The sequence below is a fragment of the Pyrgilauda ruficollis genome, unplaced genomic scaffold, assembly GCF_017590135.1.
Source record: "Pyrgilauda ruficollis isolate IOZ18807 unplaced genomic scaffold, ASM1759013v1 scaffold6, whole genome shotgun sequence".
NCBI lineage: Eukaryota > Metazoa > Chordata > Aves > Passeriformes > Passeridae > Pyrgilauda > Pyrgilauda ruficollis.
In genome coordinates this window covers 3,115,040-3,128,616 of record NW_024527710.1, presented here as the reverse complement: position 1 = coordinate 3,128,616, position 13,577 = coordinate 3,115,040, and the positions used below count along the sequence as shown (strand labels likewise).

General features: G+C 36.3%; 1 protein-coding gene across 4 annotated transcripts in view; it reads left to right on the top strand.

Moving 5' to 3' along the window:
- Window positions 1–13,577, top strand: part of RPAP2 (RNA polymerase II associated protein 2) — a 56,525-nt gene that overhangs the window by 891 nt on the left and 42,057 nt on the right. For all 4 annotated transcript variants that reach the window (XR_005956431.1, XM_041483116.1, XM_041483118.1 and 1 more), the window contains exons 2-10: window positions 52–97; window positions 859–973; window positions 1,652–1,750; window positions 2,816–2,881; window positions 4,083–4,171; window positions 6,323–6,358; window positions 7,222–8,158; window positions 8,477–8,571; window positions 10,303–10,383. Coding sequence is in view for 3 of the 4 variants with exons in the window: in XM_041483116.1 (XP_041339050.1) it covers window positions 52–97; window positions 859–973; window positions 1,652–1,750; window positions 2,816–2,881; window positions 4,083–4,171; window positions 6,323–6,358; window positions 7,222–8,158; window positions 8,477–8,571; window positions 10,303–10,383 (1,564 nt within the window). In the remaining variant the exon portion in view is untranslated. The remainder of the gene's footprint in view (window positions 1–51; window positions 98–858; window positions 974–1,651; window positions 1,751–2,815; window positions 2,882–4,082; window positions 4,172–6,322; window positions 6,359–7,221; window positions 8,159–8,476; window positions 8,572–10,302; window positions 10,384–13,577) is intronic.

The window sequence follows — 13,577 nt, the reverse complement described above, 5'->3', positions numbered from 1 at the left end:
TTTTTACATTTGTATATTTATATTTATATATTTTGTATATTTGATTTCTAGGAAATAAGCATTCAGCTGCTCAGAAAAATGAAGATGCTGCTCAGAGGTATAGTTTCTGAGGAACAGTATGTGATATTTGTGTTGTTTTGCCTCATGTTGAAATTGCAGTCTGTGCTGCAGAGGCTTTGCTTTCTCAGAGTACCACGATTAACTTCAGTAAATCACCAGCATCAACATCACATAGGACATGTTTGGCGTGATGCTCTATAACTTCTAACAGCATGCACATCTGAGCATTGTGTCATATACTGAAAGTTTGTAATCTAACGTCCAAAATTGTATTTCCTTAGTCTGTAGTGCTTGCTTTTTGCTGTCTTAACTTCTTTACATACCTGCCATTTATAATTATTTACACTCAAGAGGAGGCAATCTTTTGTTTTATTCCTACCTTTACTTTGTAACCTCACATTCAGTCATGTCCTAGTTCTTTTTTTCTTCCCATTCTTCATGGGAAGAAAAAAAGAATACGCAGTTCCTTTTTTCCTGACAACACTCCATAAATAATTGTCCCAGGTTCTTTGTCCAGCCAGTTCTGGATTTCTCTCTTGCAAGAAAATTTAGGGAGTGTGTTGCAATATAGTAAGAGTCAATACTCTTCTTGACCAGCAAATAAAGCAAACCAATATAAAATATATAACCCTTTATATCTGTAGTTGTAAGAGAATTACTAGTCCAGTTACTTGTTGCTTTGTTTGGCCAACATGGTGTGATACAAAAAAAATTATATAAGCTGTATTTCAGAAAAAAAGATAAAAATACAATTGGAAAATTGTTTATGGAAATCATTCAGTGTCTGTTCTGTTACAGGAAAGCAGATCTGGAGGCTGCACTGAGAAACAAGATTGAATGTGAGAGAAAAGCATTGTCTATTGTTGAGCAGCTCCTGGAAGAGGACATTACTGAAGAGTTCCTTCTAAATTGTGTAGGTGTTGCAAGTTTTTATACTGTTTTGTATCGTAGTGTGGTACTTTTTAAAGAGCAATTTGCTGCAATTTGAAATAGCTAAACCATTGATTCCCTCTTGTACCAGCTCTGGTAAGTTTCCATGTTTTTAGGGTTCTGTAGTGAAAACATACCCTAGTTTTGCAGGACGGTGTACATTAATGAATCCTCACTCTTCTATCACAGCCTTTGTTTATACCTCTGTGGTTCTGGACTGGCAGGTGAACTGTGAAAATTTAGGTTCACGTTATACTGTCTGTAAATTTACACAAAGTCTCTATAAGGCACCACAGTTATCTGGCAGCAGAGTTTTGCTGGAATAGTATGATTATTCTTAAGAATAAGGTTGTAAAGGTTGTAAGTAGGCTGATTAATAGGCATACAAAACACATACATAGAGGAAAATTACAAATATAGGTGCCACACTAGAGGCAAAACTGAAGGTTTTGTATATGTAAAAAAGAAATGCTGAGGTCTGTTTTCCTTCTCTTTTTACCCTTTTACCTTTTCTACTGTATATGTTCTCAATGTTGTTTATTAAACTTAATGGATAACTGTTAGAAAATTTAAGATGTTTATATGCTTAAGAGGTGTTTTGAGTACAAAAACTGGCAAGTTTTCCAGTATTTGCTGTTGAACTATTTTCTTGTCGTTTTAGGGAAAATGTATTACTCCATCTCACTATAAGGACGTTGTTGATGAACGGTCTATCATCAAACTGTGTGGTTATCCTCTATGTCAGAATAAGCTGGAAAATGTAAGTTGCTTCTCCTTAATGCTGTTATCAAAGGAATCTTTTCACAATTTTTATTCTCTTGCATTTTCCTTTTAATTTTAAACTTACAATATTAAGCACAGATTACTGTCAAGTAAGGAGCTGGACATTATATAATTCCAGTATAATCCTTCAGTATAATTTCAGTATAATCCTTCTAAAGTGAAAGGTGAAATTTGATCAGCAGACAGCAATTATTATATGACAGAATCAGTTACTGTATGATCAGAATCTGTGTATCTGTTCTGACAGGGATAAAGATGTACAAGTTGTGGCTTCATGGCCTTTCTTTGTGAACGGGAAAACTTCAAAATCTTGTTCTTCTGTCAGTGTAGCAACAGATGTCTATGAGAAAGATTGAAGTGAAAAACAATACAATGCAGGGATATTGTTATGTAAAAGCATATATATATCTGCTATGAAAATGTATGACAACTGTGTCAGTATGAAAGTCCCCCCTCTTAGTTATGATGTGTGAGAGCTTAAGCAGAACTCAGAGGTCAGTTAGATAACCTGTGATGTAATACCAGTGCTACATGTGCTTACCTGAAAACAATCTACTGATGTACAAAACAATTCACTGGTTTGGACTTCATTTATTTGCTTAGATGTTAATTTCAAAACTGTTACAGTTTGCATAAGTTCCTCTGGGTTTGTCTGGGTAGTGCTGTGCTGGAGGTCTGACAGTTCAGTACGTGCATATAAATAGACCTGGATTAAGGGAGGACCTGTCTCTAATTGCTCAGCACTTACACACAAGGAAAGCTTCTGCCATGGCAGCTTCATTGTTTTATGTTCAGCACTGATTTTCTTATAGCTGTGGAGCTGCCTTTTACTGATTGATGAGATGTATATGATTAAACTGCCGTTCTTACATCTGAGAAGGTGCAACATCACAAGAACTGAGAGAAAAGGTGGTGGGATGTAGTATGCAGTTCAGTTAAATAGAATATGTTGCACATACCCAAATATGTGAATTAAGAATGAAGTTTTCTCTGTAGTCATGATGGAACTGACAGTCTTGCTGATGAAACTATGTTATTTTAGGTGCCGAAGCAGAAGTATAGAATTTCAACAAAAACAAACAGAGTTTATGATATCACTGAAAGAAAGGTATGGTAACAAGGGTATTTCTAGAATGTGTTTAATGGTGGCAACATCAGAAATGCATTTTGTAACAGCATTCATATAGTGGCTTGATTCAGAGGCAAGTATGTTTGGTTCTTATGAAAATAATTTTCTCAAACTGTTGAAATTTTGTGTGCATTTCGCTTCTTAGATGATATCTTTGGTGAGACAAAATCCATGTGTTTTCTAAGTTTAAACATAAGATGGCAAGTTTAACTTGGATAGGTGTTTGAATGTGGCACAGCTGATCTGCTAAAGGCATTTGTGAAGAAGTGTTCTTTATTTTGCTCCAGCATAGTCAGTGAGCTTTAGTAAGGTCAGAGTGAACATTCTTTTCAATCACTGAAGTTTGCAGTAATTCAGTTCAAGTTACATCTTACATATCCCTTAGTGTTATTTTTTGGGGAACATTTTGCTTTCTTTTTTGAGGACTTTTCAACATAAAACCTAACTCTTAATTTTCACATGTGGTTGCATGTCATCTTTGCCATTTCACAGGATACACAATCACCTACAGGCAGGTAGACACTAAATTGTAACATAAATGTTTCCAGTTACAGAACAAATTTCTTCAGTGTCACTAGAATGCCTTCCTTTCCTCTGATTAAAACTCTGGGATACACAGAATTTTAGGAATTGCTTTCATGAGCAATCAGGCAAGACTCCAACAAGAAGTGGGATGCTTTGTTTTCTCCCCTCATGATGCAAGTTTGCATCTTTTTTTCAAAGATGCTGCAGATTTTTAGGTGTTGTTCTAAGTATTACAAAATACCAGGCTCTGTTGCTAACCAAAATTTTCATTATTAGACATTTGAATTTTATTGTATGTCTTTCAAACTGTGTGAACAGCATATTGGGTTATGGGTTCCTCTTTGAACGGTTTGGTTTGTTGGGGTTTTTTTAAATTACTGTTACATAGAATCCAACACTGGTTTGCTTCTCAGTGTGTAATAAAAGTGCAGAAAGCAGAAAAATGGGGAGGAAAGAAGCAGCTAAATGTGGCTTGTGCAGAATGGGATAGACCATAGGTTGGGTTTCTCAGGTGGATTAAAACTCTGGCCATAGGCTTTGAAAAGAAACATGTATTGGTAGTTAATTTTACAGGCATTAAAAGAAATTACCTTTGTACCTTTCTTTGTATTAAAGTTGACCTTAGTCGTGTTTCCTTGCTTTCTCTCATTGCCAGTGCTTTTGCAGCAACTTTTGCTATAGAGCATCTAAATATTTTGAAGCTCAAATTTCCAAAAGTCCAGTGTGGATGAGAGAAGAAGAAAAGTAAGTATAATCTTATGCATTCATTGCACCTTTTGACAATATTATTTCTCTATGCATCTGCAGTGGTAATTAAGAGCTGCAGCTCATCAGAATTACTTGGCTGAAGCAGAGGTAGCTGATGTTAACATGTTAGCTTAGCATGGTGTTTGTTTTAAAAGTGTTGTAGCTGTATGGATTACAGTAATTGGCATGGTTCAGTACTACTCTCATCTACTTAGCAGATGTGACCATGTTAGTTTAGAGGGCAGACCAGTCAGAAAAAACAGTCAACTCCTATTAACTTTAAAATGGACTGACTGGGATTGAATTTTTACAAACAGGTTGGAATAATCTTACTCTGTTAAAAGAGATTTTCTAATTTTAGCACAGCACTTGGCATTGATCTTAAGCTTAGACAATGAAAGCTTGCATCTGAAAGCAGTCTATAACATAAAGAAGTTTTTTATCCATTCTAAATTTCTGATTGCCTATTTCTTGTTCTTCCTGCAATACACATTTTGGAACAGTGTATGCAGTTCATGTTCCCATCTTAGAACACGGGCTTGCAAATAATCAATGGAGCCAATGGGTGTCACTGTTGAACAACAAAGACTGGCATAGAGAATGTACAGCAAATTTACTTAGCTTTCATTCTCCAAGATGCTACTTCTCATAGTCCCTGGGTTTCAACAAAAGAAACTAGTTGCAGTTATATGTGTCATATGAAATACATGATCAATGAGAGAAGAGCTTTACAGCAGCCTCATCAGATCTGAGGTATTCTAGTAGGTAAAACTAGACTCTTCATTAAAAGTTTAATTTTACCAGTGTTTTTGAGGTAATGTTTTGCTGTCTTCAAGAAAGTGTTTCTAAAATCTCCCTTTATTCTTCACATCAAAAGTTCTTTTATGCCTGACATAGTTGATTATTTATTCTGGGTGGTGGTGGGGAGGTGTTATTTTCTAAAAACAAACTAACAAACTCCCAGATAGTTCTTTGCTAGCTACACTTCTTTGCACAACCACATGTATGTGCACACACCAATACACACTGACACAGTAGAATATTTGAAATGCCTTTGACAGAAGAGACTACAACCTCCGCTTAAAACTCCAAAGAAGAATTATATGAAGCTAATAATTTAAATCACACTGCGTTATCACCGTTAGTTTCCAAATTCAGTTTATTGATATGAGTGGTGCAACTTCCTGCAGGGTCTTTTACATACTGAAAGGTGTTAGTACACTGACTTGCATTTAGTGCCTTTTCTTTCAATCATAGGATACATTAGATTTTTAACTTTTGGTATGGGATAAGAGGAATAGGAGTATCATGCTGCCTCATAACTGAAGTAGATTAATTGCAAGTACGGGTTTGGAAGAAACTCGTCAGAATTTGTTTAGTAATATTTTAAGTTTCTGGAAACCTTTGAAAACCATTTTCTTTAAAAAATTATATAACTTGGCAGCCTAATTTTTAACAAAGTAAAATTTTAAAATATCATGAATACTCATATTTTTACATTAATTGAAACATTTTCCTATCAATAGCCCAGAATTGTCTTTACTATAGGAACTTTATGATCTCTGAGGATCTTGGCATGTTCACTTGTTTGAAGAAGAGGTCAAAGGGTGATCTGAAAGCAGTGTACAGCTAGTTGAAAAAAGTTAGAAAGATTACAAAGCCAAACTATTCTTGGTTGATGGCCACAGATAATCACATGGTTCAGGGTGGACATTTGGAAAAATACTGTATTAAGGTTATGGTGGAATGAAACAGGATACTCAGCAATGTTTTGAAATCTTTGTCTTGGGAGGTTTTAAAGATTTAAACTTCATGAATTTGTGGCTGACCTAACCTAGTGCTGGTGACAATTGCTTTTCAAGCAGAAGATCAGAGTAGAGCCTTCCAGAGGTCCTTTCTGACAAACCTTTGTGTGACTTGGTGACTGCATTAAATTGTGTTCACTGTAGCAGCTTTGTGCTGCAGGCACAAGAGTCACGCTCCCTGAACACGTGCACAAACCTCCTCTTGCCAGCTTTGCTTTGAACACAGGGTGTTGGACTAGAACATCCTCAGATGTCCCTTCCAAACTCAACTGTTTTTGTATACATGTGTATTTCAAGACAATAGATTTAGCAGGAAAATGTTCATTCTCTTTTCTTTTTCCAGACCTCCAGACATAGAGCTGCTGAAGGAGGGACAGAGGTACACTGAACAATTTATTTTTGTTGTTATATGCACTTACAGCTAAAATTTTTAGCATCATAGCAGATGCAAAGGGAATCTTTGATTTGTTGTGTTATAAAAAAGACCTTACTAGAGCCTATGCAAAGGGTTTTTTTCATTTTGTGATTCTAACCCAGCATATTTGATCTGTATGATTTAGTGTACAGCTGCTCTTGGATTGTGTGTCTTAATGGAGCCTGTTGAAATCTGAAACAAATACACTGTTTGTACTTTGAATATTTTATGCCATCTATTCTTTATAAAGAAAATTGTGCCAATTATATGTGATGAAAGCTTCTGTACTTCTTAATCTAAAAGGTCTATATGAACCAAAATGAAATCATGCTACTCTGTCATCTCACTGTACCTCGCTGTGCATTGTGCAACTTTCTGTTTGTTTTCTTTAGCAACACGTTGCCATTAGGTGGCAAACTTATATATGCTGAAACAGCTCAGCTGTCCCCCTGATTTAAGGGTACTATATTCCTATATATGTTAGCATGCCTGTAATCATTTTTAAATTGCGCTATTTATGAAGCTAAGTCTGACATTGTTCTGCTGTCTTTAATAATATCTTGTTTGTACTCTTCTAACTAGCAATAATCAGCTGAGAACTCACTTCTCTAAATAGTCTCTGTACTTGTCATTTTGATTGCAGAATAGTACAACTCTTAGAGTTCAAGAAGGCTTTTAGAAGAACACTTGTGATTCTTAAAGCAATAAATTACACTTCTGCTGTAAGGGGGAAAATGCTTTGTTTATCATTCTTACATGAGAATGAGAAACTATTGCAGATAAAAGCCATTTCTAATTTCACTGATGACTTGTGTTTTCTATTGTAGTGGACGGTCTGGAGAAGAGGTGAAACTACGTGATGAAGTAATTAAAGCATCTGATATTGAAAACCCTAGGATATCTTCAGATCCATGTGAATCTGGGTCTCACGACACAGCCAGTGACAGCAGTACTGACACTGAACAAGAATTTATTTCTTCTGTCCTACCAGGAAGTCAGTCAAGTTCAGCCAATTTTGCACAGCAACTGCACAGAAAAAGCATCCTCAAAAAGAAGCATGCTCAGAAAGTCCAGGCCAGCCCTAAAACTGAAGATGCAGATGTGGTAGAAGCCACTGAACAACTCTCTCATTGTAAATTAGACACTCAGGAAGAAAGACACACTTGCTCTGTTCATAATGAAGTAACTGCACCACCTTCAGACAATACTGCTCCTGGGAAATCAAGTGCTTCAGAAATCTTTGAAAATACATGTGGATCACAGATAGTTTTTCTAGGTGTGAGCAAAAGAGGAGCAGAACATCTTAAAAGAATATTAGCTAAGTCAACAGAACATAAAAACCCTGAACTGAGGCATCCAGTTAATTCTAAAGGCAGTTTACTAGAAGAGCTTAGGCAAACACTTACGGAATGGAGAACTGAGGAAACTTTAAAATTTCTCTATGGCCCAAACTATGCTTCTTTGGGCTCATCAGAATGCGTAGCATCTGTCAGCCAGGAGACTGAAGAGCTTGATGAGGATGACTTAGATACAGCTGATGATCTCAACACTGTTGCTGTAGGAGAGTCTGAAAACAGTCTGAACTACTCTTTACCTTTCACAGGCTCAGGTGGAATAGTTAAGCCTGTGCCTAGTTATGAAAAGTTAAAAGAAGAAACAGAGTTCCTAGAGCTCCGAGTAAGAGAGTTCTATCAAGGAAGGTGCGTCTTGGCTGAGGAGGCAGCGACACAAGTGCAAGCAGGGGAACATCCAAGCAAAGACAAAGTAAGTGTCTGGTGTAACAGTGTGGAGGTTGTATGAAGCCTGAATAGATCTTCAAAGAATTAGTGCTTTGTTTCTGCTGTCATAAGTGGATAAGTATCTCACATGGAGAAAGAGAAAATACCCTTAGCTGCATACTGTATGTCGCATCAGATTATGCAAGTGTCTGCCCATTAAAAAAGGTTGTTTGGGGTTGTTTTTTTTTTCAGAGATAAGAGTTATTTAGTGTTTAAATATTTATTGATTGTCTGTGACTTTTTTGGTGTATTGACTTCAGTTAAACACTAGGTTATAGCTGTTAAAGTTTCTTGTCTAATACAGGATGATCAACAGGAAGATCTCACCTTCCCACTTGTTGATTCAAATGCACAAATGCAGATTAGGAAGCGAATTGTCCTTGAAAAACTGAGAAAAGCGTAAGTACCCTTTATTTTGGTGAATGTCAGTCTGAAGTTCATGCTTGTTTATCACTGTTTTAAGTAACAAACACATCCAAGGATGGGCTTGGCTCTTTCTAGGTGGCCCTAGTCATAACTTAAGCCCATTATTGCCCTAAAGGACTTAATTATTTCTGCAACAGTCAGCTGTAGTACAGTTGCAAGTGCCAGTTTGCACAGTCTGTAGGTGCCAACTGCTTAAGTTTAGACTGAAAAACTTGAAAATTATTGAGAGGAGTTCAAATATTTGTCTTGTACATTAAGCATACTGTTACTTGTAAACAAATGGTGGTAATTGTTTAAGCATAGGTCTTACAAAGAGAGTTTCTAATGCATGTTTGGATAGCTGGTATCAGTATGCCCCTAGCTACAATCACTAAAGGTCCTCAGAATTGGATCTTAAAACTTTGCCAACATCAGACCTTCTTCACATACATAAAAGGGCTTTGGAGTCACACAGAAGAGATTAAGGAAATTTCTGATGTAGCTGTTAGAATTATTAAATTGTCAAAGTTGGGAGGACCTTGAAAATATTCTCATTGTCAAGGCAGTGCAGATAAATGACTGTTTGAAGGTCATGATTCTGTTGTTTTTGGTAGGGGTATTTACTTTTCTGTCATTGTGTTACCTAGCCAAACTAGGTTTTGCAGAAGCCTTTTTTTTTTAACTTAAAACCTCACAACCAACCCCCCCATCCCCACCAAAATAAAAAGAAAACCTTTTCTGTTTTTCTCTACCTTCACCATGTATGGATAGGCCAAAACATGGAATCAAACCATCCCCCAAGTGTCTTATCAGTAAATGTTGATTGTTTTAAATTTCCTGAGCTAATGCAGTTGTTCTGTCACAATCAAGAGATAATTTTCATTGTGATAAAGCAATGAATATGCCCAGCATCATAAGAATCCTGTGTTCAGTTTTTGTAAAACACGCAGTCTTCCAGAATACTGATGCAGTAAGTGTTATGTGCATATAAATGCAAATCACTGGATATTCAAATACAAGAGAATTTTAACTATTTAACAAGTAAATAGAGGCAAAAGTTTAATCCTAAATGTGAAAAACAAATAATGTTATTTCTATCATTTGGAAATGCTGACAACTAGTTAAAGAGTCTGTGCAGTTTGTGTGGTCTATCCTTTTTATGCACAGATAAGTAAGGAGAAAACCTGTCCTTTTCTTTCTTTCGAAATTTTCTGGTAACTATCATCTAGATTTCATCTACCAAGCTCACAGTGGACTGATATTTCTGTTGCATCTCTGTGAGTCTGAGGTTAGCAGGTGTATTATGCGTGAATACCCCATTCAGACAAGAAGTTTCCTTTTGTATTGTTATTTTTGAGCCAAGTAAATATAAACCTTCAAAAAATTTATAAGGCCTGTAGTTCTGATCCTCATAATTGTAAAAATACTTTTTCAGAACTGAAGGGTGAAACTAGTAAGTATATGTTTGTAGAATTATATTTAAATCTTCACATTCACACAGAACTAGAGCTTCTTATTTTTAAAAACAAGTGGTTGTGAAGTGAAGATGTTGGCCCAAACAGCACACAGAGAGATCTGAAATGAAAACTATAGGCCTGATCTGCTGCACAGAAGTCAATCTATTTTCCTTTTTACTAACCTTGATAAGCTTTGGTAGAAGTCCTACTTCAGAAGAAATGAGAAAGAGAGGAAAATGTATATTGACTGGTGTCTTTTGCCTTCTAGATTATCTGCAGTTTTGGGCCCTCTTCACATTGCTTCAGGTGATGTCTACACAGAGCTAAAAAATCTTGTCAAAACTTTCCGGTGAGTATTGGTCTTTACTTAGAGATTTTTATAAACTGATGAACTAAACGTGCTGTGGAATGATGTGTGATTTGGGCACAGAGAGGAGGGCCCTATTGCAGATTTGCCCTTCTCTTGCTGTGTGTTCATGTAGGTAATGTCGCGTTCCCTGTGGACTGACAAGTCATCCCTTTCCCTGCTCCTGACAGTGGCTAGGTCACCAGGAGTATTTGTAGATTTTTAAAAACTAGGCCAGTGGTCTCTGGAGGATGCTGGTGAGTCTTTTAAAGGTTCTGCTACCTCGTCACCTCCTATTAAGCGTGAGTTTCTGAGATCTGTCCCTTTCTTTTGCTCTAGCTCCCTGCAGCTGGGCTAAATGGTTTTAAACTGATTAATATTTTTTACCACTAACTTCTAGAGTCAGTCAGTTGGATCTGTCTTGTTCCTGATTTCAAAGGGAAGTAGATCTAGTGGGCACTTTCATCACCACAGGTGAAGCTTCTGCTTCAGTCAGTAGAACTAAAGACAGTATTTGGAAACAGTGAGATAAAGAAGGAGGGAAAACAGAATGGTAGCTTCTCTGAACTTTTTTAGGTTTTCTTTGGGAGACAACTCTCATAACCTGGACCTAGATTGTGTCCTTCATCCTCAAGTATTGTCAGAAAAAGAGCAATAGCAATTGCTAACCGCGTGCTGTGTGTACATTGTCACTCTTGAAACATCCTTTGCACGTCCTCAACCTGCATGAGGTTTACATGAGTTTTCCAAAACTCATTCATGTAGCATTTGCCATAAGGAATCTGGGCTTTGGTGAATAGAAACCCAGCTGCACCCAGTTTCTTATGATTTCTGCCGTGTCTGGAGGGACGCCACTAAAACACAGATGTCTCTCTGCAAGATTTCTTACTGTGGAAGATTCTCTCTTTCTTTCTGGTAACTCTATGCATGATTTCTTTTAAATAAAAACATTGATACTATGTGAATTTGTTTCTGTGATTGCAGTCTTTTAAGTTCTGACTTGCCTTTTATTTTAACAACACCACTGAAACCAATAAAAATGTTTTTGCATATAGCGTATAGATACCTATTGTTTGAGTAAGATGTTAGTGTCTTAAAACAGTTTAGTTGCTCTGCAGTTTAAATACTTAGTACTCACTTCAGTTTACGGATTGATTAAAGTGGAGAAGCTATATTTGGTGTGTTTCCAACTACTTTTTAGTGATTGATTATCTAAGAAGGCCCAGAGATTCTCAAAAACAGAGCCTCTATTTTAAATTACTTTTGCTATTCAGAGACAACGGGGCATGAATAAATAAATAAAGCTGTCAGTTGTCAGAGACTTGAAACCAAAAGAGACTTCTAAAACACATACATGTATATGTATGTATATACACACACACTTGTGGGTTTGCAGAATAGAACCAAATCAAATTTATTTGGACTTTAACTCAATACCTGGTGCAGCAGTAGTTCATCATAATTTAAAGGTCTCCCCTAATCTGTTTTGATCTCTTAGATAACACTTTGTGAGTTTATTTTTTGTGTCATTTTTGTTAGGAAGTAAGTTGAAGATAATGGTAGCAACTTCTTGGGGTTCTCTTACTGTGAAGATTCCAGATCAAGCTGCTTAGAAATTCAGGATTCTGGGTGGGGGATGGTTAAAGACAATTTTGGGCACTATACAAGAATTTTAAAAGCCTTAGTATAATATATATCTCAAAATAAAGGGAGTTTTGTTGTCACTGATAGCAAAATAATATAAAAATACAGGAAATAGGGAAGAATAAAAACCTTTGGGCCCTTTTTCTGTCTCGTATTACTGATATGGAAGGGTCTGTTGGTACACAGGAGCTAGCTCATGGATATTAAGGTGAAGGCATAGACTTGAATCTCCAGTTTGGTATGTAGGTTTAACTTTATTTAATATTAGTAGTCTCTTAGGTTTTGGATTGAATGCTTTGGCAGGGAGACTTGGCATAAATTTTAAATGGTATTTGTATTTATAGGGTATAGAAATTCAAATATTACTTTCTTTCTTAATGTTGTTCTAATGCTTAATGACAATGGAGAAGCACTGATAAATGCTCGTGCTCTTTCCTGCTTTTTGTATTGTAGATATTTGAGGCTGAAGAGCTTGCCCAAAAGGGTAGTAGATAAAACACATGGCTGTAGTAGGGCTTAGCTGAAGAAGGGTAAAAGAGCATGTGGTGAACTCAGCAACAACGATTTTCAGCTCCATTGGTTTTTAAAGGAACACTTGCAGTTCAGCCTCCTTTGGGCAGCATTTATTCAATCACCACTGCTAAGAAACACACTAGAGAGATCTCAAGAGACATTTTAGAATGGTTAGAGCTCTTCCCAAACAAAGTCCCTCAGTGCCTGTAAGCTTTTGTTACGAAAACTGAGATGTCAAATAATTCTCCAGAGTGTGTTAGGGTATTTTGTTAAAAGATCAAGAGAAAATTAGCTTCTTATATATAAATTGAGGATAAATGATTTTGAATGTGTGGTTGGGTTTTTTAAGGCATAATACTTCATTTTGAAAATAGGATTCATCTGTATTTTATGGTTGTGGGTATTTTAATTCCCATTATGGGGCTTATCATTGACATTGAACTCTACCAATGAATCAGATGTGAGATGTGTTCAAGACTTCTTGTTACAACTTGGTTTTATCATATGTCCAAGACAGTCTTTTAGCTTTTAAGTATGTATCCTGAATATATGTTATCTGGTATATACACTTATTTGTACCTATTTTACCTATTGCCCTTGTTAAGTGGAATTTTAATTCTGGGTTTCAAGTCAATCAGTAGTACTTGGTCATAGATCAAGTTCTGTGTGGAAATAGGGGAGTATCAGGATGTTAATGATGTTTTCTTAAGTAATTAGGCTTCTCTCAAAAGAAGCCTAAAGTTAAAGAGTAACTTATTTTTGCTGGTTGTCATCATACTAAATGATATTACAGCATGTAAATATGTTGCTGTTTTCCAGGAGGTAGAAAACTGTCTTTTATGGTTGAATTGGTTGAGTTGAAACCTAAAGAAAAATAATATATGCTTCAGTATTTGCCTGTGCTGCCCTGGGTTAGTTAAACTTCACTCATCTTAGTGCAAGTTTTGAGAAAATACAGCTAGCTGAGATCCCCTGAAGTCGCAACTTTGCATCCTAATGACATTAAATCAGTTTACAGATTTACAGAATGGACAGATACT